Source organism: Delphinapterus leucas, chromosome 12, assembly GCF_059928025.1.
Source record: "Delphinapterus leucas isolate spDelLeu-1000000601 "Yukka" chromosome 12, BTC_Dleu_Yukka2, whole genome shotgun sequence".
Lineage (NCBI taxonomy): Eukaryota > Metazoa > Chordata > Mammalia > Artiodactyla > Monodontidae > Delphinapterus > Delphinapterus leucas.
Window position 1 is genome coordinate 27,751,846 of NC_143140.1, and position 22,352 is coordinate 27,774,197.

Sequence of the window (22,352 nt, forward strand, 5' to 3'; positions counted from 1 at the left end):
CCTCTGTCTAAACTTTTAGGCAGTAACAAGTAGGGGTGGCAGCGGGTAACAGGAAGAACTTCCTTAGTCTTCTGTTTCTTAAAAGTAATCAGCCTAACATAATCCTCAGGTCAAAGAGACACATTTGGTGGTGACAGATTTTGCTTTGTCATAAGTAGTGTTTAAGAAGGTAAGGATGGAGTCCTGGGCTGGTAATGCCTGGGATCCCTGGCAGAAGCAAATGAAGAACTGCTTTGGAGGGACATACCTTCAGTACAGGACTCTTAGATAAAACCCTTCTTAAGATGGGTTCACCATCAAGATTTACAAAACAGAGAACAGTCTGCCATGAGGGAATTTTAGCAGAGAGAACTAACAATAGGGTTAAACATACAAGGATAAAAACAATAAATTACATATATTTAAAGATATAAATAAGTTAACCATCAAGCTCTATTAAACATATGAAACAATCTGACATGAATGAATTTCAGTAGACAGAAAGAATGATAGAATTATTTGCCTAATACTTTAAATAATACAGTTATCGGATAAATTATAAAATACATATATTTAAAGATATAAAATAAGGGATTGAAGTATGAGAAAGAGAGGTCCTATAAAAATGATCAAGCAGATTTTAAAAAGAGTCAAAAGAACTTTTAGAAATACAAAAACAGTCGTAGAAATGAAAACACTTAATAGATGGATTAAACAGTAGATTAGGCACAATTCAAAAGGGAAGCGATGAGCAGAGATTGCGTAAGTGCTTCCATTTATCTATTAGCAAAAATCAGAATCCAACTTTTACAAAATTAATTTTTCTTATAGTAACCCTTGTAGGATGCACTTGATTTCCCCTTTAAATGTACACGGAAGTCACTTTCCAAAGTTGCTAGCACTGCATGGAATGGTATGCCAGACAGGTCTTAGGAATTCTTGAAAACCGGGATGTAATATGATAAGTATTTTTAATTAATGTATAATTTTGTTTTTGAAAGTAGAAACCAAAAGACATTCTTATTCTTTTCAAAAAATATCGTTTAAGATCTATAGCTGGTCAGTAAATCTTATATGTATCTTTGCTATTCTTCTCCTGAAATAATTCTCTTCATTTTCAGGAGTAAAGAACAGGAATGAGTCCTTCTGCTTTCCAGTTTTTATCAACCTTAACTCATCCTGCTTTTTCATTTTATATGTCGTAGCGCTGCAGTTGAAAAATAAACTTAACAATAAGTTTCTGTGTAATTTTAAAATATAGGTTGTGCCACTACTTTATATCTAACTTAAAGAGCAGCATGGCAAAGTAGATGGAACTTGAAACTAGAAGCCAGGCAAACTGGGTATAAATCTTGACTTGTTGTTGACCACCTGGTAACCTTAACCACTTTGGATTTCATTTCTTAATCTGTGGAATTGAGGAGGTTAGGTAACAGGGACTCTCCTCCCTCAACCTTACATCCTGCTCACAAGGAGACCTTGTTGGGGAGGGAGGAAAAATCTTGGACAAGAGCTACACTGTCCATTATGGTAGCCATCAGACACTTATGGCTAGTTAATCTAAGTAAAATATAAAATTCCGTTCTTCAGTTACAGTAGCCACATTATAGGTGCTCAGTAGCTCCATGTGACTAGTGGCTACCATATTGAACAGCACAGATAAAGAACATGTCCATCACTGCAGACAGTTCTGTTGAGTAGTGCTTTTCTAGAGAGACTTTGGGCTCAGAAGTAAAGCACATAAAAAAGCACTTAAAGTGTGAATAGCTTGGGAAAGTTGTCCAGGGGAGCAGGATAATGTGCAGTGTGGTAATTGCTCTGCCCCAAAATGTTTCCCATTGCATAAAATGTCTCCCTTTGTTTTTATTTTCTGAAATCTGACCAAACAGAGGTTTTATCTTAAAAGTAGAATCATAGATGATTATTGTTTTAGGACTATGAAAGAGACCTTAAAGTTATGTTGTAGTGACTGCGTTCTAGTGTAACTCCTCATTTTTTTACATGATGAAATTTAGCCTCAAGGTTGATGATTTGGGTTAACTGGTGCCCCCCCCCTTTTCTCCCCAAAACTCCAGGAGTTGTTGAAAATTATTGCCCAGCTGCTCACATATTACCTAAAATAATTGTTTCCTTCTTAAACTCTATTTGAGATTTGCAAAGGAAATGGAGCAGATAGCTTGGTTCATCATTTTATTTATGCTTTTTCCTAGACCCCTGAAGTCCGAGTGTTGAAAAATATAGCCCTGCCCTTAAGGATCTCATATCTATTGATGGAGACACACTAACAGTTGCAGTGTAATATGGGTCTTTCAAATATAGAGGGATATCAAGACTCCTGAGAGGGAGAGCACATTGCTGAGCATAGTGCCTGGTGTAAAGTAGGTGCTGATTGAATAAAAGAAGAGGGCCCTCTAACCCACTGGTCTGTTTAGACTCTCAAATGGTGATGGCCAAACAAAGCTGGAGAGGGAGAGTGTTCCTAGTAACAGAAAAAGAATGAAAGGTAGTGTAAAGAAAATACTGTTTTCTCCTCTGTTCACTACTCACTGAATACTTCCTGATGACCAAGTATGACCAAGGAGATTTTTTCCATACCAGGCAATCCTCTGATTCTCCGGACCCCAGCTGGGTGTCCTACAATTTAACTCAATTCTGACACTGTTCACCTAGAGATCGCATAGAATCCATAGGTTAAGGGCTCAGTCTTATAAGACTGCCCTCCTCCCCCAACATCAGCTGCCAGTCTTGAATCCAGGGCGTCATCTGTGCTTCTGACCAGCTGGCTATAAATCAGAGGTTTCCACAACTTTCTGGTCAGATTTGATTATTTACTAGAGTGGCTCACAGAACTCAGGAAGACAGTTTACCAGCTAGATTACTGGTGTATTTTGAAAGGATTCAACTCAGGAAAAGCCAGATGGTAGAGATGTACAGGGCAAGGTATGGGGGAGAGAGTGAGCTACTCTCACCCACCTCTACTTGTGCACAAACCCAGAAGCTCCCTGAACCGAGTTCTTTTTTGTTTGTTTGTTTTTGTTTTTTGCGGTACGCGGGCCTCTCACTGTTGTGGCCTTTCCCGTTGCGGAGCACAGGCTCCGGATGCGCAGGCTCAGCAGCCATGGCTCACGGGCCCAGCTGCTCCACGGCATGTGGGATCTTCCCGGACTGGGGCACGAACCCACATCCCCTGCATCGTCAGGCGGACTCTCAACCACTGCGCCACCAGGGTAGCCCCTGAACCGAGTTCTTTATGGGCTTTTATGGAGGCTTCTTTGGCCATTGATAATAGATTCAGCCTCCATCCTCTCTCTCCTCCTTGGAGGGAGGGGAGGGGGACTGAAAGTTTCAACCCTCTGATCACAGGTTGGTTCCCCTGACAGCCCCCAGCCTGTGGTTATCTAGGGGCTTTCAGAAATCATCTCATTAATAAACTCCAGTGTGATCGAAAAGGCCTTATTATAAATAACCAAAAAACACTCATTTCACCTATTTCAAAAGCTGGGAACAAAAGATGCCCCTATAGCTATTATTACTTAGGAAATTACAAAGGTTTTAGGAGCCATGTGGGAACTGAGGGGGGAAGACCAAAATACATATTTCTTAGCAGTATATTACAATATCACAAGTTGTATCAAGACATGAGAGAATGGCGTAGTTGGGGAACTACAGTTCACATTGCCTGGAGTGTAGGCTGTTTGGATAGGGAAAAGATAAAACATGAGGCTAGACCAGATGAGGCATAGGTCAGACTGTGAGGGCCCTTTTGTATTCATTCCATGCTAAGAAGTTTATATTTAATTCTGAAAGACACGGGTGATAAGCATTTAAGAATTTTAAAGCAGGGTAAGCCATGATGCTGTGGGTGGATAGGGAAGGGCTGAATGGGATGTTAATGGGGAAGGAATATCAGCATGTAAGCCTTGAGTAGCTTTGGGTCAAGGATACTGGGCAGCCAGAGGAAAGGAATAGAAAAGGGGGACACCAAAGATAAAACCTTGCATTTTTCAGAAGATGGCCTGCTGTGTGCCAGTGCTAGAGAGGGGGGGATGAGTCTCTATTCCTTCTCTGAATGGATCTCACTTAGGTTTCTGCTCCTGTGACTCATAAATTCAAGCTGGTGCTATCAGTACTTTTATTAACTGATATTATTAAGTAGGTTTTTATGGGCTAATTACTTGTTTAATCACATTGTACTTATGGGAAATTGTGAATTCAAACTCAACTCTTAAAAAAAACAGTTATTACATAACCAGTTTATGATCTGAATATTACCTATAAACTTAATTTTCATTCAGACACACACAAAGATGAAAACTCAGAAGAATAAAAATTTTGACATAGTTTGTTTTGTTAGCCTTATTTCTTAAGGTTTCAAATGTATTTATAATATTAAGATGGCCAGTTAGCATCTCAGCCTCTTTCACTCACTTTCCTTTTGGCCCACAAATCTAAGCTTCTGTTTTAGTAAAATATTTTATTTCCTTCTTAACCTGTAAAAATACAGATCCTCTCAGCTTTTTTGGACCTTTTTTGACTTTCTTGCCCTTTGATCTTAATGTCACACATATTTCATTCCCATGAATGTGACCACATCTTGTGACTGGCTTATTTTTCATATATTTGTTCTCTTTTAGCCTTGTAAAACCCATTTTTATCTCTTCATTACATGTATCTTTCACATGAGTCTTACCTTTATTACTGCTATATTATAATAATAGTTCAAGATGCTAATTCAAAAGGAAAAAAGTTTATTGTGTCTCCTGCTACTCCTAATTCTTAAGATGATCCAGGAACTTCCCTGGCAGTCCAGTGGTTAAGACTTCGCCTTCCAGTGCAGGGGGCGTGGGTTCGATCCCTGGTCAGGGAGCTAAGATCCCACATGCCTCGCAGCCAAAAAACCAAAACACAAAACAGAAGAAATATTGTAACAAATTCAATAAAGACTTTAAAATTGGTCCACATCAAAAATAATCTTAAAAAAAAAAAAAAGATGGTCCAGCCATGAGGTAGCTGATTTGGCATTCAAATTTATGATAGAACTAGAATTCCCAATATTAAGGAACAGGTAACTTTATTCTCTTAAATGGGAAAATCTCCTTTCATTACTAACGAGTTAGGAATTATGGGGACATTCTCAGTTTTGTAATTGGACTAAGGGTTTTGTTTCAGAAGGATTGTAAATATAAACTTAGGAAATGAAATTTGTGATAAAGTTAATGACATTTATTGATCACTTAATGTGTGCCAGACATGATACTAAACTATACCAACTACTTTAGATACACAATATCTATTAATGCTCACAGCAGTTTCATGAAGTTTGTGTTGTTTTCATCTTTTATATTGTGATATGAAAGGTGAGAGAAGTTAAATAATGTCCAAGTTTGCCTAGCCGTTAGATGATTTTATACTCATGTCTTAACTTAGCTCTCAACGTTTATGCTTTTTCTGCTATTCTCTAGAGTTCATTACACACATAGACACACAAACACACACACACAGCTACAATGCTTTGGAAGGGGGTATCTGCATATATTGGCTATTGCAAAATTTGAGAAAAGCAAACATCAGTTTTAAAATTACTAAATTCACAAATCTGTTGATGAGTGTAAATTAAGATAACATTTCTTACTTGCTTTTTCACAGACTGAAGGGGCTGGACTTGCCACTTGTATAGAACTATGTGTAAAAGCTCTTCGCCTGGAATCTACAGAAAATACTGAAGTGAAAATATCTATTTGCAAGACCATTTCATGCTTGTTGCCTGATGATCTGGAAGTTAAACGTGCTTGTCAACTGAGTGAATTTCTTATTGAGCCTACGGTAGATGCATATTATGCTGTGGAAATGTTGTATAACCAACCAGACCAGAAATATGATGAAGAGAATCTTCCAATACCAAATTCTCTACGCTGTGAGCTCTTACTTGTATTGAAAACTCAGTGGCCCTTTGATCCAGAATTCTGGGATTGGAAAACCTTAAAACGACAATGTCTTGCATTAATGGGAGAAGAAGCATCCATTGTGTCTTCAATAGATGAACTAAATGACAGTGAGGTTTATGAGAAAGTAGCAGACTATCAGGAAGAGAGTAAAGAAACTTCCATGAATGGTGGAATTGGTGCTAATTCTGGCCTTCTTAGAGACATTTGTGATGAAAAGCAGAAAAAGAGAGAGATAAAACAATTAAGAGAGAGGGGATTTATATCTGCTAGGTTCAGGAACTGGCAAGCCTACATGCAGTATTGTGTGCTGTGTGACAAAGAATTCCTTGGTCATCGAATAGTACGACATGCTCAAAAACATTACAAAGATGGGATTTACAGTTGCCCCATATGTGCAAAGAACTTTAATTCTAAAGAAACTTTTGTCCCTCATGTCACATTGCATGTTAAACAATCTAGTAAAGAGAGACTAGCAGCTATGAAACCATTAAGGAGGTTGGGAAGGCCTCCTAAGATCACAACTACCAACGAGAATCAGAAGACTAATGCTGTGGCCAAGCAGGAACAGCGGCCTATCAAGAAGAATAGTCTCTACTCAACAGACTTCATAGTGTTTAATGATAATGATGGCTCAGATGATGAAACTGATGACAAAGACAAATCTTATGAGCCAGAGGCGATCCCAGTCCAGAAACCAGTACCTGTTAATGAATTCAATTGCCCTGTAACTTTTTGTAAAAAGGGCTTTAAGTACTTTAAAAATTTAATTGCTCATGTAAAGGGACATAAGGATAATGAAGATGCCAAGCGCTTTCTTGAAATGCAAAGCAAAAAAGTTATTTGCCAGTACTGTAGACGGCATTTTGTAAGTGTTACTCATCTCAATGATCACTTACAAATGCACTGTGGCAGTAAACCATATATCTGTATACAAATGAAATGTAAGGCCGGTTTTAATAGTTACGCAGAGCTCTTAACCCACCGAAAGGAACATCAAGTCTTTAGAGCAAAGTGCATGTTTCCTAAATGTGGCAGAATTTTTTCAGAAGCTTATTTACTATATGATCATGAAGCACAACATTATAATACCTATACTTGTAAGTTCACAGGTTGTGGTAAAGTTTATCGTTCTCAGAGTGAACTAGAAAAGCATCTGGATGATCACAGTACTCCTGAAAAAGTGCTGCCTCCTGAAGACCAACTTAATTCTTCTGGAGATTCTGTTCAGCCTTCCAGAGTGAATCAGAACGCAGAAGGGAACACTAAGAAAGAAGGATCTGTGCTTCCTTCAGAAAATAACATGGAAAACACCTTCCCAGCAGATAGAAGTGGTGCTTGGGATAAAAGCAAGGCAGAATCACCTGTGACCAAACAAGACCAGATTTCTGCTTCAGAGCTCAGGCAAGCTGATGGACCATTGCCAAATGGTTTGGAAAACCCTGCCCCTGCTCCTCTGCTTCAGGCCAGTGAGGTAGCTGTGTCCATTAAGGTATCCCTCAATCAGGGGATCGAGGATAACTTTGGAAAGCAAGAAAACTCAGCTGTGCAAGGCACTGGTGAATCACTGGTCACGAACTTACATACACCAGTTGAAGATCCTTGTAATGGTTTGTGTCATACAGGTTTCCAAGAGAGAAAAGAACAGGCTTGTTTTAATGAAGCCCAGATTACTCAGAATTCTTTAGTAGATTCGGAAGCCCTCAAAATAGATGACCTTACTCCACAAAACTTAGAAAGACAAGTGAACAACCTGATGACCTTTTCTGTGCAAAATCAGGCAGGATTTCAAAACAGTTTACCAACTGCCAAGTTTGAATGTGGAGGTAATGTTAAAACATCGTCCAATCTTTATAATTTACCTCTGAAGACATTAGAAAGTATCACATTTGTTCCACCACAGCCCAACCTCAGTAATTCTTTAGGAACTCCATCAGTGCCTCCAAAAGCACCAGTTCAGAAATTCAGTTGCCAGGTTGAGGGATGTACTCGAACCTATAACTCTTCACAGAGTATTGGGAAACACATGAAGACAGCACACCCCGACCAGTATGCAGCATTCAAAATGCAACGCAAAAGCAAAAGGGGTCAGAAAGCTAACAACTTAAATACACCAAATAATGGAAAGTTTGTTTATTTTTTGCCATCACAGGTGAGCAGCTCTAATAATGCATTTTTTACACCACAGACCAAAGCCAATGGGAATCCTACTTGTTCCAATCAGTTGCAGCATGTCTCACCTTCCATTTTCCCAGCTCATTTAGCAAATGTGTCAGCTCCACTCTTGCCCTCAGTGGAAAGTGTCATAAATCCAAATATACCTTCTCAGGATAAAAATGAACAAGGTGGTGGTATGTTATGTTCCCAAATGGAAAGTTTATCTAGTACTACCTTGCCAGCACAAATGGAAGATCTAACCAAAACAGTTCTGCCTCTGAATATCGACAGTGGCTCAGATCCTTTCCTTCCGTTACCTGCAGAAAGTAGTTCAATGTCTCTCTTCCCTTCACCAGCAGATAGTGGGACTAATTCTGTTTTTTCCCAGCTGGAAAATAATACAAATCATTTTTCCTCACAGATGGAAGGGAACACGAATTCCTCTTTTTTAAAGGGAGGTAATGGTGAGAATGCAATTTTTCCTTCACAAGTCAGTGTTGGAAATGACTTCAGTAGCACCAGTGCCCAACAGTCTGCACTGGAAAAAGTGAAAAAAGACCGTGGGCAGGGCCCAAATGGGAAGGAAAGAAAACCCAAGCACAACAAAAGGGCTAAGTGGCCAGCAATTATCAGAGACGGGAAATTTATCTGCAGCAGGTGTTACAGGGCTTTCACTAACCCCAGATCTCTGGGTGGACACTTGTCTAAGCGATCTTACTGTAAACCACTGGATGGGGCAGAAATTGCTCAAGAACTTCTGCAGAGTAACGGGCAGCCTTCTCTTCTTGCCAGCATGATTCTCTCCACAAATGCAGTAAACTCGCAGCAGCCGCAGCAGTCTACCTTCAGTCCAGGAGCATGTTTTAAAGATCCATCATTCCTGCAACTTCTTGCTGCTGAAAATCGCTCCTCAGCATTTTTACCAAATACATTTCCTCGGAGTGGTGTGACTAACTTTAATACAAGTGTTAGTCAAGAGGGAAGCGAAATTATTAAACAGGCTTTGGAAACTGCTGGCATTCCCAGTACATTTGAGGGTGCCGACGTGCTCTCTCATGTCCCCCCAGGTTGTGTCTCAGACCCAGCACCAGTAAATGCAACAGTGATGCCAAATCCACCTGTGCCAGTCCTGCTGCAGACTGTATGCCATGCAAACCCCCTGCTGACAGACCAGAATAGGACACCAAACTCCAAAACTTCCTCCATTGAGGAATGCAACAGTTTGCCTGTTTTTCCAGCAAATGACTTACTACTGAAGACTGTTGAAAATGGTCTGTGCTCTAGTTCATTCCCTAATTCTAGTGGGCCATCACAAAATTTTATCAGTAACAGTTCACGAGTTTCCGTTATAAGTGGTCCTCAGAACACAAGGTCTAGTCATTTAAATAAAAAGGGAAACAGTGCTTCTAAGAGAAGAAAGAAAGTTGCTCCTCCACTAATTGCCCCTAATGCTCCCCAAAACTTGGTAACAAGTGACTTAACAGCAATGGGACTTATAGCAAAGAGGGTTGAGATACCAACTACTAACCTTCATTCAACTGTAATTCCTAATTGTGAACCTCAGGGTTTGGTGGAAAATCTAACACAGAAATTAAATAATGTTGACAATCAGTTGTTTATAACTGATGTGAAAGAAAACTTTAAAGCCAGTCTTGAGTCCCATACAGTGTTAGCTCCCTTAACATTAAAAACTGAAAATGGTGATTCCCAAATGATGGCTTTGAATTCATGCACACCTTCAATAAATTCTGATTTGCAGATTTCTGAAGACAATGTTATACAAAACTTTGAAAAGACTCTTGAAATTATTAAAAGTGCTATGAATTCTCAAATACTTGAGGTAAAAAGTGGATCTCAGGGTATTGGTGAAACATCACAGAATGCTCAAATAAATTATAACATTCAGCTTCCTTCAGTAAACACTGTACAAAATAACAAATTATCCGATTCTTCTCAGTTTTCCTCCTTCATAGGTGTCATGCCAACAAAAAGTAACATTCCTCAGCCTGAAATATTACATAAGGAGGATCAAGTACAGGAGATTTTAGAAGGCTTACAGAAATTAAAATTAGAAAACGACCTGTCCTCTCCAGCACCCCAGTGTGTACTGATAAATACATCAGTGACACTGACTCCCACTCCTGTTAAACCAATTCCAAATGTCACACTTGTTCAGCCAGTTTCTGAAATGATAAGCAACATTCAGTTTAATGACAGAGTTAATAAACCCTTTGTGTGTCAAAACCAAGGCTGTAATTACAGTGCTATGACAAAAGATGCACTGTTTAAGCACTACGGTAAAATTCATCAGTACACTCCAGAGATGATTCTTGAAATTAAGAAGAATCAGTTGAAATTTGCTCCGTTTAAATGTGTAGTACCTACATGTACAAAGACATTTACAAGAAATTCGAATCTCCGGGCACACTGTCAGTTGGTACATCATTTTACAACAGAAGAAATGGTAAAGTTAAAAATAAAAAGGCCTTATGGAAGAAAATCTCAGAGTGAAAATTCGTCAGCCCCGCGAATTACACAAGTAAAAAGACAGCTAGCTATGACAGAGGAAAATAAAAGGGAATTCCAGCCTGCTTTAGAATTGGGTGCAATGAAGGAAAATACCCTCAGTAATATAGCAGTGATCCCAGAAAAACAACTTCTAGAAAAAAAAAGTCCTGATAAAACAGAAGGTTCTTCACAAGTGATGACCGTTACTTCAGAACAATGTAATACAAATTCTCTCACAAATGTACAAACCAAAGGACGGAAAGTTAGGAGACATAAAAAAGAAAAGGAGGAGAGAAAACGCAAGAAGCCGGTTTCTCAATCTCTTGAGTTTCCCACAAGATACAGTCCCTACAGACCTTATCGATGTGTTCATCAGGGCTGCTTTGCTGCCTTTACAATACAGCAAAACTTAATTCTGCATTACCAGGCTGTACACAAATCAGATCTACCTGCATTTTCTGCAGAGGTTGAAGAGGAAAGCGAAGCTGGTAAAGACAGTGAAGAAATTGAAACTAAACAGACTGTGAAAGAATTTCGATGTCAGGTGAGTGACTGCTCTCGAATTTTCCAAGCAATTACTGGCCTAATACAACACTACATGAAGCTTCATGAGATGTCTCCTGAGGAAATTGAAAGTATGACTGCTTCGGTGGATGTTGGGAAATTTCCATGTGATCAGTCAGAGTGTAAATCTTCATTTACCACATATTTGAACTATGTTGTTCATCTTGAGGCAGATCATGGAATTGGGGCAAGGGGAAGTAAAACTGAGGAAGATGGCATATACAAGTGTGACTGTGAAGGCTGTGACCGAATATATGCGACCCGGTCCAATCTCCTCCGACACATTTTTAATAAGCATAATGACAAACATAAAGCTCATCTGATTCGGCCAAGAAGATTAACACCTGGTCAGGAAAACATATCAAGCAAGGCAAACCAAGAAAAGACAAAGTCTAAACACCGGGGGACAAAATACAGATCTGGAAGGGAAGGAACCAAAATGCCTAAGACCAAACGAAAGAAAAAAAATAATTTGGAAAACAAGACTGCAAAGATTGTGCAGATTGAAGAAAATAAGCCTTATTCTCTGAAACGTGGGAAGCATGTATATTCTATAAAGGCTAGAAATGATGCCTTATCTGAGTGTACGAGCAGATTTGTCACCCAGTATCCATGTATGATAAAGGGGTGTACATCAGTCGTTACAAGCGAAAGCAATATAATTAGACATTATAAATGCCATAAATTATCTAAGGCATTTACATCACAACACCGCAATCTTCTCATTGTCTTCAAACGGTGTTGCAACTCACAATTAAAGGAAACTTCTGAGCAAGAAGTTGAAAAGAGTGATGTGAAAGATTCTGACACGGGTATATCAGAGAGCAGTGATAACTCAAGAACAGCTGTAGTTCCACAGAAGGAAGTTGAAAAAAATGAAAAAGATGAAGTGGATGAGCTAACAGAATTATTTATTACCAAATTAATAAATGAAGACAACACAAGTGTGGAGACCCAAGCTCAGACCTCTTCAAATGTTAGTAAAGATTTTCAGGAAGATAACCCCTGCCAGTCAGAAAAACAAAAAGCAAGTAATTTGAAGAGAGTTAATAAAGAAAAAAATGTCTCCCAAAATAAAAAGAGGAAAGTTGAAAAAGCCGAACCAGCACCAGCAGTTGAGTTCAGTAGTATGCACAAGGAAGAAGAAACCGCTGTTGCAATACAAACCACTGAGGAGCATCCTGCATCTTTTGACTGGAGCTCATTTAAACCAATGGGATTCGAAGTATCATTTCTGAAGTTTCTTGAGGAGTCTGCAGTGAAGCAGAAGAAAAATACTGACAAAGACCATCCAAATAGTGGGAATAAAAAAGGATCCCATTCAAATGCAAGAAAAAATGTTGACAAGACTGCTGTGACTAGTGGAAATCATATATGTTCTTGTAAAGAAAGTGAAACCTTTGTACAGTTTGCCAATCCATCACAGCTTCAGTGCAGTGATAATGTAAAAATTGTTTTAGACAAGACTCTTAAAAATTGCACTGAGCTTGTCTTAAAGCAACTTCAGGAAATGAAACCTACCGTCAGTCTGAAAAAACTTGAAGTGCATTCAAATGATCCAGATGTGTCTGTTATGAAAGAAATCAGTATGGGCAAAGCCACGGGGAGAGGGCAGAACTGATAACTCATGTGCTATTAATACATTATTTACAGTTTTATTTTAAATAGGAAGCCATCAAGCATGCTAGAATTGTGTAACTTTTTTGTTTTTCTTTTGTTGTTGCTGACATGAATTAACCTGGCCAAAAGAGAAAAAAAAGAAAAGGAAAAAAAATCAACATGACATTTGTCATGTAAAACTTTTTTTTATCCCTATGGGACTTGAGGAACAGAATCAATATTTCAGTTACTGTAAATAGTCGAGCTAAACCTCAAATTTCTATCAGCCAGTTGCCCTTTCCATGAACTAAACTGAATTATCTGTGTGATTGATATGTTTCACCGGGTCACTGCTCATGTGTAACAGTACTCTGTAGATACCTTTTTTGTATATATTTATTATTGTAAATCATTTGCTGCCACCAGCAGTGTGTAAGTCTAAACTATTAAATGACACATTTATATTTGGAATTTTAATTTTTAACTAAGTGATCAAGTTTTTAAAACTGTTCTTTTATTGTTTTAAATTAAGAATTTTTTTAACTAAAACTAGAAACTCTGCCATAGTTCATTGATTTTTACATAAAACATTTATTTACAAGACTATCTCAAAAAATTACTTTTCACAAAGTAGGCACGTTATATCAGCACCTTGCTCTGCTTTGTAAATTTACCCTCCAGGATTTTTTGGGTGGTACTCATGTGAAATTAAAGCAGATTCTTTAGCAATTTCCTATAGCTGCAGTTTTCTTTTCAGTGCTTCTAATTGGATATAGTTACTATGATTCCATGAAATATAATGGAAATGTGAATAAAGAATTTACTACATCAAAGATTTTAAACATTTGGTATTTAAAAAAAAATCTTTTGTGAATGTGATAGAAACTAGTAGTGTGGAGCAGTGTAAATATTTGAGGTGGTGATTTGTGAAGTAGCCCAGTATTGCCTTAAATAAAATCACATTTCATTTCTTGTTTTATACATGTGATCTTATAAAGGTTTTTGGGTTTTATTTGGTTTTTTCCCCCCATTTTCTGAGATTTATAGATTGGTGTATAGCTTTAAACTGTATAAACTTTTGTGGAAAGATTTTTTTAAACATTTTTATAAATCTAAAAATTGGTATCATCAAAGTGAGCCCATCTTGTGTTTATAAAATGCAAGAGTCCTTAAACATTTATAATTACATAGATGAAACACTTTCTATAAGGAAGTTGGATGTTTTGATTTTACTGTTTATAGATGTTAGATTGTACAGATTTGTCTGTATTTTCCCACCATATCTAATGATACTTTTTTCATTAGGTTGGTCTTCCAGAGCAGTATTAGTTGTTACAATTGATTATTTTGGTTATTCAGTATATAGTTAGCTCTTATAGATTAGCTGTATTCACCATATTTATACTGTGGATTTACGGCCAGAGATAGAGGTTATTTCAGGAGAGTTTATTACCTTCCTTTGAATTCCAATTAAAATCAGTACTGGAAACAAAAGAAAACATCCTTTCAAATTTACTTTTGTTTCTGTTTGCCATAAATAGTAGCATTAATTTTTGACTTTGTTATAAACCAGTTGCGTTCACAATATTATTAGCCTGAGATATTGATGATATTGTGATATGAAAATGTGTGTATTCCCTGTTCAACATCAGACTTGCAGGAAAAATGAAGCACTTAACATTAACTGAAATTGCTGGTACTCTGAATAAATAAGCATGGTCAAGGAATGAATTATTTTCTTTTGGAAAATATTTTTTTAAGTTTTATTATTAAAGTATTATAGTTTTATTTTTAGGGCCGAATGGGTTATATTGAATAGTTGGTTTCACCTCCTTAAGGTCTATTACCAATATGCATAAAACTTGACACATTAAAGTCCCTATCCTTTGGTAAGCCCACTGTTATTTATTAAAATAAAAGTTGTTCTTATGGGTGATTAATACATGTTTTTTTCTAAATTAATAATAACTTAACTTTGAGTCATTTTAATATTAAATTTTTGTTAACAACTGAATGTTTCCGTACAGTTTTCTTAGAAGTTGACCTAGATCTTAAAGGTAGGCATTTGGCAAACTGCCCTGTATAGTACAGCAGTAAGTAGGTTTATTTCTGATGAATGTAGTGATGAGCCTGTTAAGGGAAAATGCCAGTGTACTGGGGCTTTTCTTTTGCTCATTAGCTTAAGAAAATTAACCACCAGAACTTCTGTAATTGTTCTCCTACATGTTGGGGGGTGGGTGGGGCGGGCAGTTTGCCAACATTGAGTTAATTTTTTTTATATTCCAGGTACTGTATGCTAAAAGTAATTATGGAATAGTGGGCTTTTTAGCATGGAACAGAAAAGTCAAATTATGGTATAAAATAATGAATTTATAGAACAACAGCATGTTGGTAAAATTTGATACAGAATGTAATGCCTAAGTATTAAAAAAGTATCAAAAAGTATATATTTTTCATGGTATAATTTTCCTCAATCTCTTGTCTTTGAGATATTTTCTTCCTACAGTGTAAATTTGCCTAAGTTTTCATCATTTGAAAAATGGATTTTTTTCCCTCTTCTAAACTCAGAGAATTTGAATCTTACAGATCAGAACATGTTATTCAGAATACATCATTAAGTGAAATGTAACAGTTTGAGAAATTTTCAGCAATGTTAAATTCAGCATAATTAAATAATTATTTTAAATGGCTGGACAGAGTTTTACAAAGGCAAATTTTGATCATCAGGTAAGCAAACAGTTGCTATAGTTATTAAGATAAAAGTACATGAAAGCTAGAGACATCGAGAGAATGCTCTGTTTTTCAGGGAAAAAGAGGTAGGTGGTTATGAGTGTTTCTAGAAAGATGGGTCTTGAAAGATCAGTGAGTGGTCGGCGGCTGCTCAGAGGGGAAAGGGGAATTCTAGGCAGGAGATAAGCGGCATAGAGCGTTTGCAGTATTGCAGGTGGTCTGTGTGGAAAGATAGGGAGTTGGAGAAGCTGAAGCTGAGGAGGCTGATGGGCCAGGTCGTGAAGGTTCTTGTTTGCCACATTTAGTCTTTATCGTGTTTTGTTTTTCAAGTGGTTACTGAATGCATTTCAGTTGAACCGTTTGATCAGGTACTGATTTTAGAAAGATAATTGGCACTGTATAGAGGATAGGTTGGATAAGTTGGAGGTTAAGAGCAGGGAGACTTGAAGTAGTCTGTGCAAAAATTGATGGGCGCCAGAAAAAAGAATGTTACTGGAGTTAAGAGACTAATGAATGTGAGAGGTGTCAAGAAGTGGAGCAGTAAGGCAGCCTTTTTCAAAATGTTTAGTGTAGTGTGCTAGTAGTGGGTGGGAAGGTGATGGCAGTGATGAAAGCCGTTTTCTAAACTGCGTGCTGTAGCTCCCCTTAACGAATCCAGTGTACATCCGCATATTGAAGACTGAGAGGTTCTGCTGTACAGAAAAGATGTTAACTGTTAAAGTGGGAATTTTTCAGACTTAAATGACCGTGAACATTAAAAAAAATTTTTTTTAATGTTAATACTTAGGTATATATCCCACTAAGTTAGTGATTTAAGGAACATGTTTTGGGAGACAGCCATCTAAGATGTCATTCATTCAGCCAGGGCTCGTGATCAGCAGGTGTGCACCAGTGCACCTGTACCAGCTGTTTACACGTGGTGATTATTCTGATTGGTCAGTTTATCCATTCCAGTTGGATTGATTCCCCTGCTGTATTGGTTGTTAATGTTTCATCACCCTACATCCAAATAATATTTATTGAACATTAAGTACACTTTGATTAAAATCCAGTCTCTTTACTCAAAGTCCCTGCCAACCTCTCCAGACATTCTTATGCTACTTCCCATTTTCCAGATGCTTCCATCTCCTGTATAGGAGATGGAAGCATCTGGAAATAGCTTCCCCCAAACCACCACCACTTCAAGGGCTTTACACATATTTACTCCTGTGTCTGGAATGCTTATTCCTCTATTTGTATAGTAAAGCTTAAATGTCACCTCATCAGAGAGCCACCCGGATCACTCTGTAATGAAGTGTCACATGTTCATTCTCCATACCAGTGTTTTTAATTTTTATATTTGTCACTTACTATCTATGCCGCCCAACACTACCACTCAGTGAACAAAATTTATTTCCTGATGAACTTGCTCATTAGAGGTGCCTCTCATTTCAGTGATCGCTCCATAAATGGGCGCCCTACGCTTTGACATAATCGAAACCTGTATCACTTCCAAATCTGGAATTCAGATTCCGTTTCTCCAACCACAATCTTCCTCCAGCTCATCTGCTCGAGATACCTTCATTAAAAAGTATTTCCACCTCATCACGAATAACAGTTAATGCTACCACTTGCTCACTATTCATCAGTTCACTCCCTGCCCTCAACTCGTCTGGCTTAGAGACTAGATCCCACTTTGCAAATATCCTCAGACCATACCCCTGCGCCTCCCTTTATGTCGTGATCTGGAAAAATCGCAGTTTTCTGTCTACTCTTGAGCAGTTGAGTAGGAGAAAATTGTTACAACAGGCAGGTTTATAATCTCAAAACTTAAATAGGCTCAAAACTGGCAATTTTTCTGCAGTTTTATTGTAACAACGTGTTTCCACAAACTTATTTATGTACTCTTTTTTTCTTTTCTTTTTTCTGCTGAGAAAGTACAAAAATTTGACAGGAACTTTCTCAAATTTCATCACTAAGTTTACAAACCCATCTATATCTGCGCACTCTTCTACTTGTCAAAAGCCCTCCTCACCTTCTCAGAAACCTTGAATTAACTACTCTTGTTTCATCAATCTTTCTTTTCCTAGATCCTTTCCAACAGCTCATATTAGTCCCTAATAGCTACTGTTCTTGAAAGAAAAGGGGGAGAGTGGTCATTTGATCCCATCCAACTATAACCCCTTTTATTTAGTTCCCATCATAACTAATCTGAGTTGCCTCCATTTTTCATTTACTACGACTTTGTGTGTCCCTACAACTTTGCTGAAAGTGCTTTCATCAGGATCACCGGTCTCTTCCATGCTGTCATACCTGTAGGTTCTTTTTCTGCCCTCATTTACTGCCTCAGGAGCATTCAGTAGGGTTGAGGACTTCCCCTTTGAAGTATTCTCCCTTGGTTTTCTTGGCATCTTCTCTTGGCTTTCTCCTTATCCTTACAGCAGCGGTTTCTGGCTGCTCCATCACTGACTCCAATCCTAGTTCCTCTTCCAGGACCTGGACCTTTGGCTCCTTGTGTGACTCTACACTCTCTTTGGATGGTGTCCATTCTGTGGAGCTTAGTATTATCAGTGTACCTGTCACACCTAAACACATAACCCTAGGACCAAACTTTTTATAGTTCCAGGCTTTCATGTTCAGCTGCCTACCTCATAGTTAGGCATATCACGTCATATCAAAGTCATTTTCCCCACCCCGCCTTCAACCTGTTCCTTTCCCAGTACTCTGTCTGAAGTCACTACCTAGGTTTCTCAAGTTAGGTTCTCTAGCCCCATGGCCAGTTAGTTATTCCATTACAGCACTCAACTTCCTTGATAGCATTCATCTTGAGTTGTAATGGCTTTTTTTCTGCCGTGCTTAAATCTCATGCCGCCACCACCACTGCCGCAAAACCAACCTATAGGTTGCACAAGGGCAGAAATCTTTCTAGTTAGATCGCCTACTGCTTTATGCCAAGCACCTAGTCCAGTACCTTAAACATAGTATGTATTTAGCAGTAGTAAAATTTTATTGAATGCTTAAATGGAAGTTGAAGAAAACTTGACTCAAACTCTCATGGAGCTCAGAAGTACACAATTACTATCGTTACTAGTTCTAGGGGTACTGTAAGAATATATAATAGCGTGAGAATATGATACTGCATGGTCTGTAGTGAGGGGAAGCAGTTAATGAAGACTTCACTAAAGAAGGAGGTATTGGAGGAAGCAAGGCAGAGAAAGCTCCAGGCTAAGGGGAAACTGAAAAACTGGTAGGAATAACTTTTGAGGAAATGGTAAAACAAAAAAACAAAAACTGATAGCGTTTGAAGTAAGCAAGGACCACATCACACTGTGTCTTAGACCTAATTGTATTGGACTTTATCCTGGGTTCACATTTTGGTTTCAAGCAAAAGAATAAGATTCTTACATCTGCAGTTTTGTGGGTTTTTTAAAATCTATTTTTGGGCAGAGGCTACTCTTCGTTGTGGTGTGTGGGCTTCTCATTGTGGTGACTTCTCGTTGCAGAGCATAGGTTCTAGGCACGCAGGCTTCAGTAGTTGTGGTGTGTGGGCTCTAGGGCGTGCGGGCTTCAGTAGCTGTGGCGCACGGGCTCAGTAGTTGTGGCGTGCGGTCTCCAGAGCACAGGTTAAGTAGTTGTGGTGCACGGGCTTAGTTGCTCCGCGGCACGTGGGATCCTCCCGGACCAGGGATCGAACCCATGTCCCCTGCATTGGCAGGCGGGTTCTTAACCACTGTGCCACCAGGGAAGCCCCACATTTTCGGTTTTAAAAGTTCACTCTGGTGAGAGCATTCCAGTGGGGAATTCAAGTAGACCAGTTAAGAAGGCTGTCCAAGTCATCCAGGGGAGAGAGGATACTGTCGGTGTGGAGTGGTGATGGCTGAAGGAGAAAGGTGGATGGACTGGAGAGACCAAAAATATTTGAGAGGACTTGATCATTATGAGTTATGGGAAAGGAAGAGGAGAGGAGAAGCAGAGAAGATTTCCAGGGTTTTGCCTTGAATAAGTAGTTGAAGAAATACCATATGTTCAGGTAGGTGAGACGGGAAGAGGAGCCGTTTTGTGAATGGGTGATTGGCTATAGGAAAAAGTGCATAGAAAGGACTCAGGGCTGAACTCTGAGGGACTCAGTATTTAAAAGTAGATTAGGGGGCTTCCCTGGTGGCGCAGTGGTTGAGAGTCCGCCTGCCGATGCAGGGGACACGGGTTCGTGCCCCGGTCCGGGAAGATCCCACATGCCGCGGAGCGGCTGGGTCCGTGAGCCATGGCCACTGAGCCTGTGCGTCCGGTGCCTGTGCTCCGCAACGGGAGAGGCCACAACAGTGAGAGGCCTGCGTACTGCAAAAAAATAAAAGTTAAAATAAAAGTAGATTAAGTGATAGGAAAAATCATGAGACATAGGATGGAAAGCATCCTCTGGCTTTAGTGGTAAGAAAGTAATTAGTGACCTTGGCAATTACGTAGTTTGAATGGAAGCCAGTTTTGAGGGATGTAGAGAGCAAGTGTACACGCCTATTTTTGGAAAGTTGGTTGTGAAAGAGAAGATAGAATGGTAGCTGGAGAGTGTTATGGATTCCAACTAGTTTTTACAAATGGAGCATATTTTAAGTGCCAGTGAGGAGGATTTGGTAGAGAGGGGTTCAGATGTGAGAAATAGATTATCATAAAATTCTTTACTTTCTGGCTTGGGTAATTGTGAATGATGATGCTGTTTACCAAGACAACATACAGGCGTACCTCAGATACTATGGGTTAAGTTCCAGACCACCGCAATAAAGCAAATATCGCAATAAACTGAGTCACACAAACTTTTTGGTTTCCCAGTGTGTATAAAAGTTATGTCTACACTCTACTGTAATCCGTTAAGTATGCAGTAGCATCACGTCTGAAAAACAATGTGCACACGTTAAAAATGCTTTGTTGCGGGGGCAGTGGGATGAATTGGGAGAATGACTGACACACATACACTGCTGTGTATAAAACACAGCCAGTGAGAACCTGCCGTAGAGCACAGGGAACTCGGTGCTCTGTGGTGACCTAAACGGGAAGGGAATCCAAAAAAGGGGATATGTGTATGCGTATAACTGATTCACTTTGCTCTACACAGCAGAAATTAACACATTACTCAAAAACAGCTATACTCAAAAAAATTAATTTAAAAAGATGCTTTATTGTTTAAAAACGCTAACCATCATCTGAGCCTTCAGCTAGTTGTAATCTTTTGGCAGGAATAACATCAAAGATCACTGATCACAGACCACCATAACAAATAGAATAATAATAAGTTTGAGATACTGCAAGAATTACAAATGTGGCAAAGACGTGAAGTGAGCAAATGCTATTGGAAAAATGGCCCCGATAGACTTGCTTGACACAGGGTTGCCACAAACCTTCAGTTTGTAAAAAATGCAGTATTTGTGAAGTTCAGTAAAGCAAAGAGCAATAAAACAGGTATGTCTGTAGAAGGAACATAGCATTGAAGGAAAGGCTAATATTGAGTTTGAGGTTCTTGTAGGTTATTAAGGCAGAGAGGTATAGTGATCAGTTCTTTATAGGGGTCTGAAACAGCTCTGTCCCTTGAAGACAAGCATCCTGTCTTTGTCTTCTATCTCCTGAGCATTTAGCCCATAATCTGAGGTATAGTAAGCACCTGATACATTTTGCTGGAATTGAAAGAAGCAGCAAGCACGTAGGGGAAAAAATACGTCACCACAGAGAGAACCCTGAGGAACACCAATACTTAGTGGACACTCAGTGGGCAGAAGAAAAAGTAGCAGAGAAGACTTGGGAAGGAAGTGTTAGGTGACAGCCAGGAAAGGAGGTAGGGTATGGAGCATTATGGAAGCCAGAAGAGAGAAAATGGGGAAGGAAACTAGTCAGGAGCTGACCTTATTGGAAGACCTTTAAGGTAAAGTCGAATATTTATGAATTCTGGGGAGGTACCCATTAAAGAGGCAGAAGCTGACATAGAGTAGTAAATGGAACCTGGTCTCAAGAACAGGTGGAGGTATTAGCATTACCAAATAGAAAGGACATCTCTTAGACTAAGTCTGTTAAGTAGGAATGTTGAGTTCCTAGGAAACAGAACATTCCTGCTCCAGAGGAAGCCTTGGAAAAGTAGGAAATCAACATTTAAATGTTAAAGTTTGAAGTGAAGAATGAGAGAAGGGGCCAAATATAAAAGGATTATTGATCAGCATTCAAGGCCCAGCTGAGTTAGGAGAGCATAATCTTGTAGTAGCACTGTCTGCATGGTTATGTAATATTTCCGGCAGTGTTCCTCAGCTTGAACAGTGGAGGAAGAAGGAAGAGGTTGCATAGTCCCAGGAGGAGTATTATTACATCAATGAATTGAGCCTGGTTAGGGTAGGAAACAAAGCCAAGAGGACAGAAGAAAATGGAGTGGTCTGGCTTCCCTGGTGGCGCAGTGGTTAAGAATCCGCCTGCCATTGCAGGGGACAAGGGTTCGAGCCCTGGCCTGGGGAGATCCCACATGCCGCGGAGCAACTAAGTCCGTGCGCCGCAGCTACTGAGCCTGCGCTGTAGAGCCCGCGAGCCACAACTACTGAGCCCGTGCGCCTAGAGCCCGTGCTCCGCAACAAGAGAAGCCACCCAGTGAGAAACCCACCCACCACAACAAAGAGTAGCCTCCGCCCGCCACAACTAGAGAAAAGCCCACGCACAGCAACAAAGACCCAACACAGCCAAAAATAAGAATAAATAAATTTTTGAAAAAAGAAAAAAGGAAAATGGAGTGGTCAAGGGACTGGAGGCCTTTTTTTTTTTGAGGGGCGGTTAGAAGATTCAGTATTATTTATTTTTATACGATTTTTAAATTTTGGTGTATAGTTGATTACCAGTGTGTTTCAGGTGTACAGCAAAGTGATTCAGTTATAC

At 39.1% G+C, this 22,352-nt stretch overlaps 1 protein-coding gene across 5 annotated transcripts in view; it reads left to right on the forward strand.

The window, feature by feature from the left end:
• ZNF292 (zinc finger protein 292) overlaps positions 1 to 14,689 on the forward strand; it is an 87,413-nt gene extending 72,724 nt beyond the window's left edge. For all 5 annotated transcript variants that reach the window (XM_022552259.3, XM_089921816.1, XM_089921817.1 and 2 more), the window contains one exon: positions 5,626 to 14,689. In XM_022552259.3, the coding sequence (XP_022407967.2) occupies positions 5,626 to 12,771 (7,146 nt within the window). In that variant the 3' untranslated portion in view covers positions 12,772 to 14,689. The remainder of the gene's footprint in view (positions 1 to 5,625) is intronic.
• The last annotated feature ends 7,663 nt before the right edge of the window (positions 14,690 to 22,352 follow it).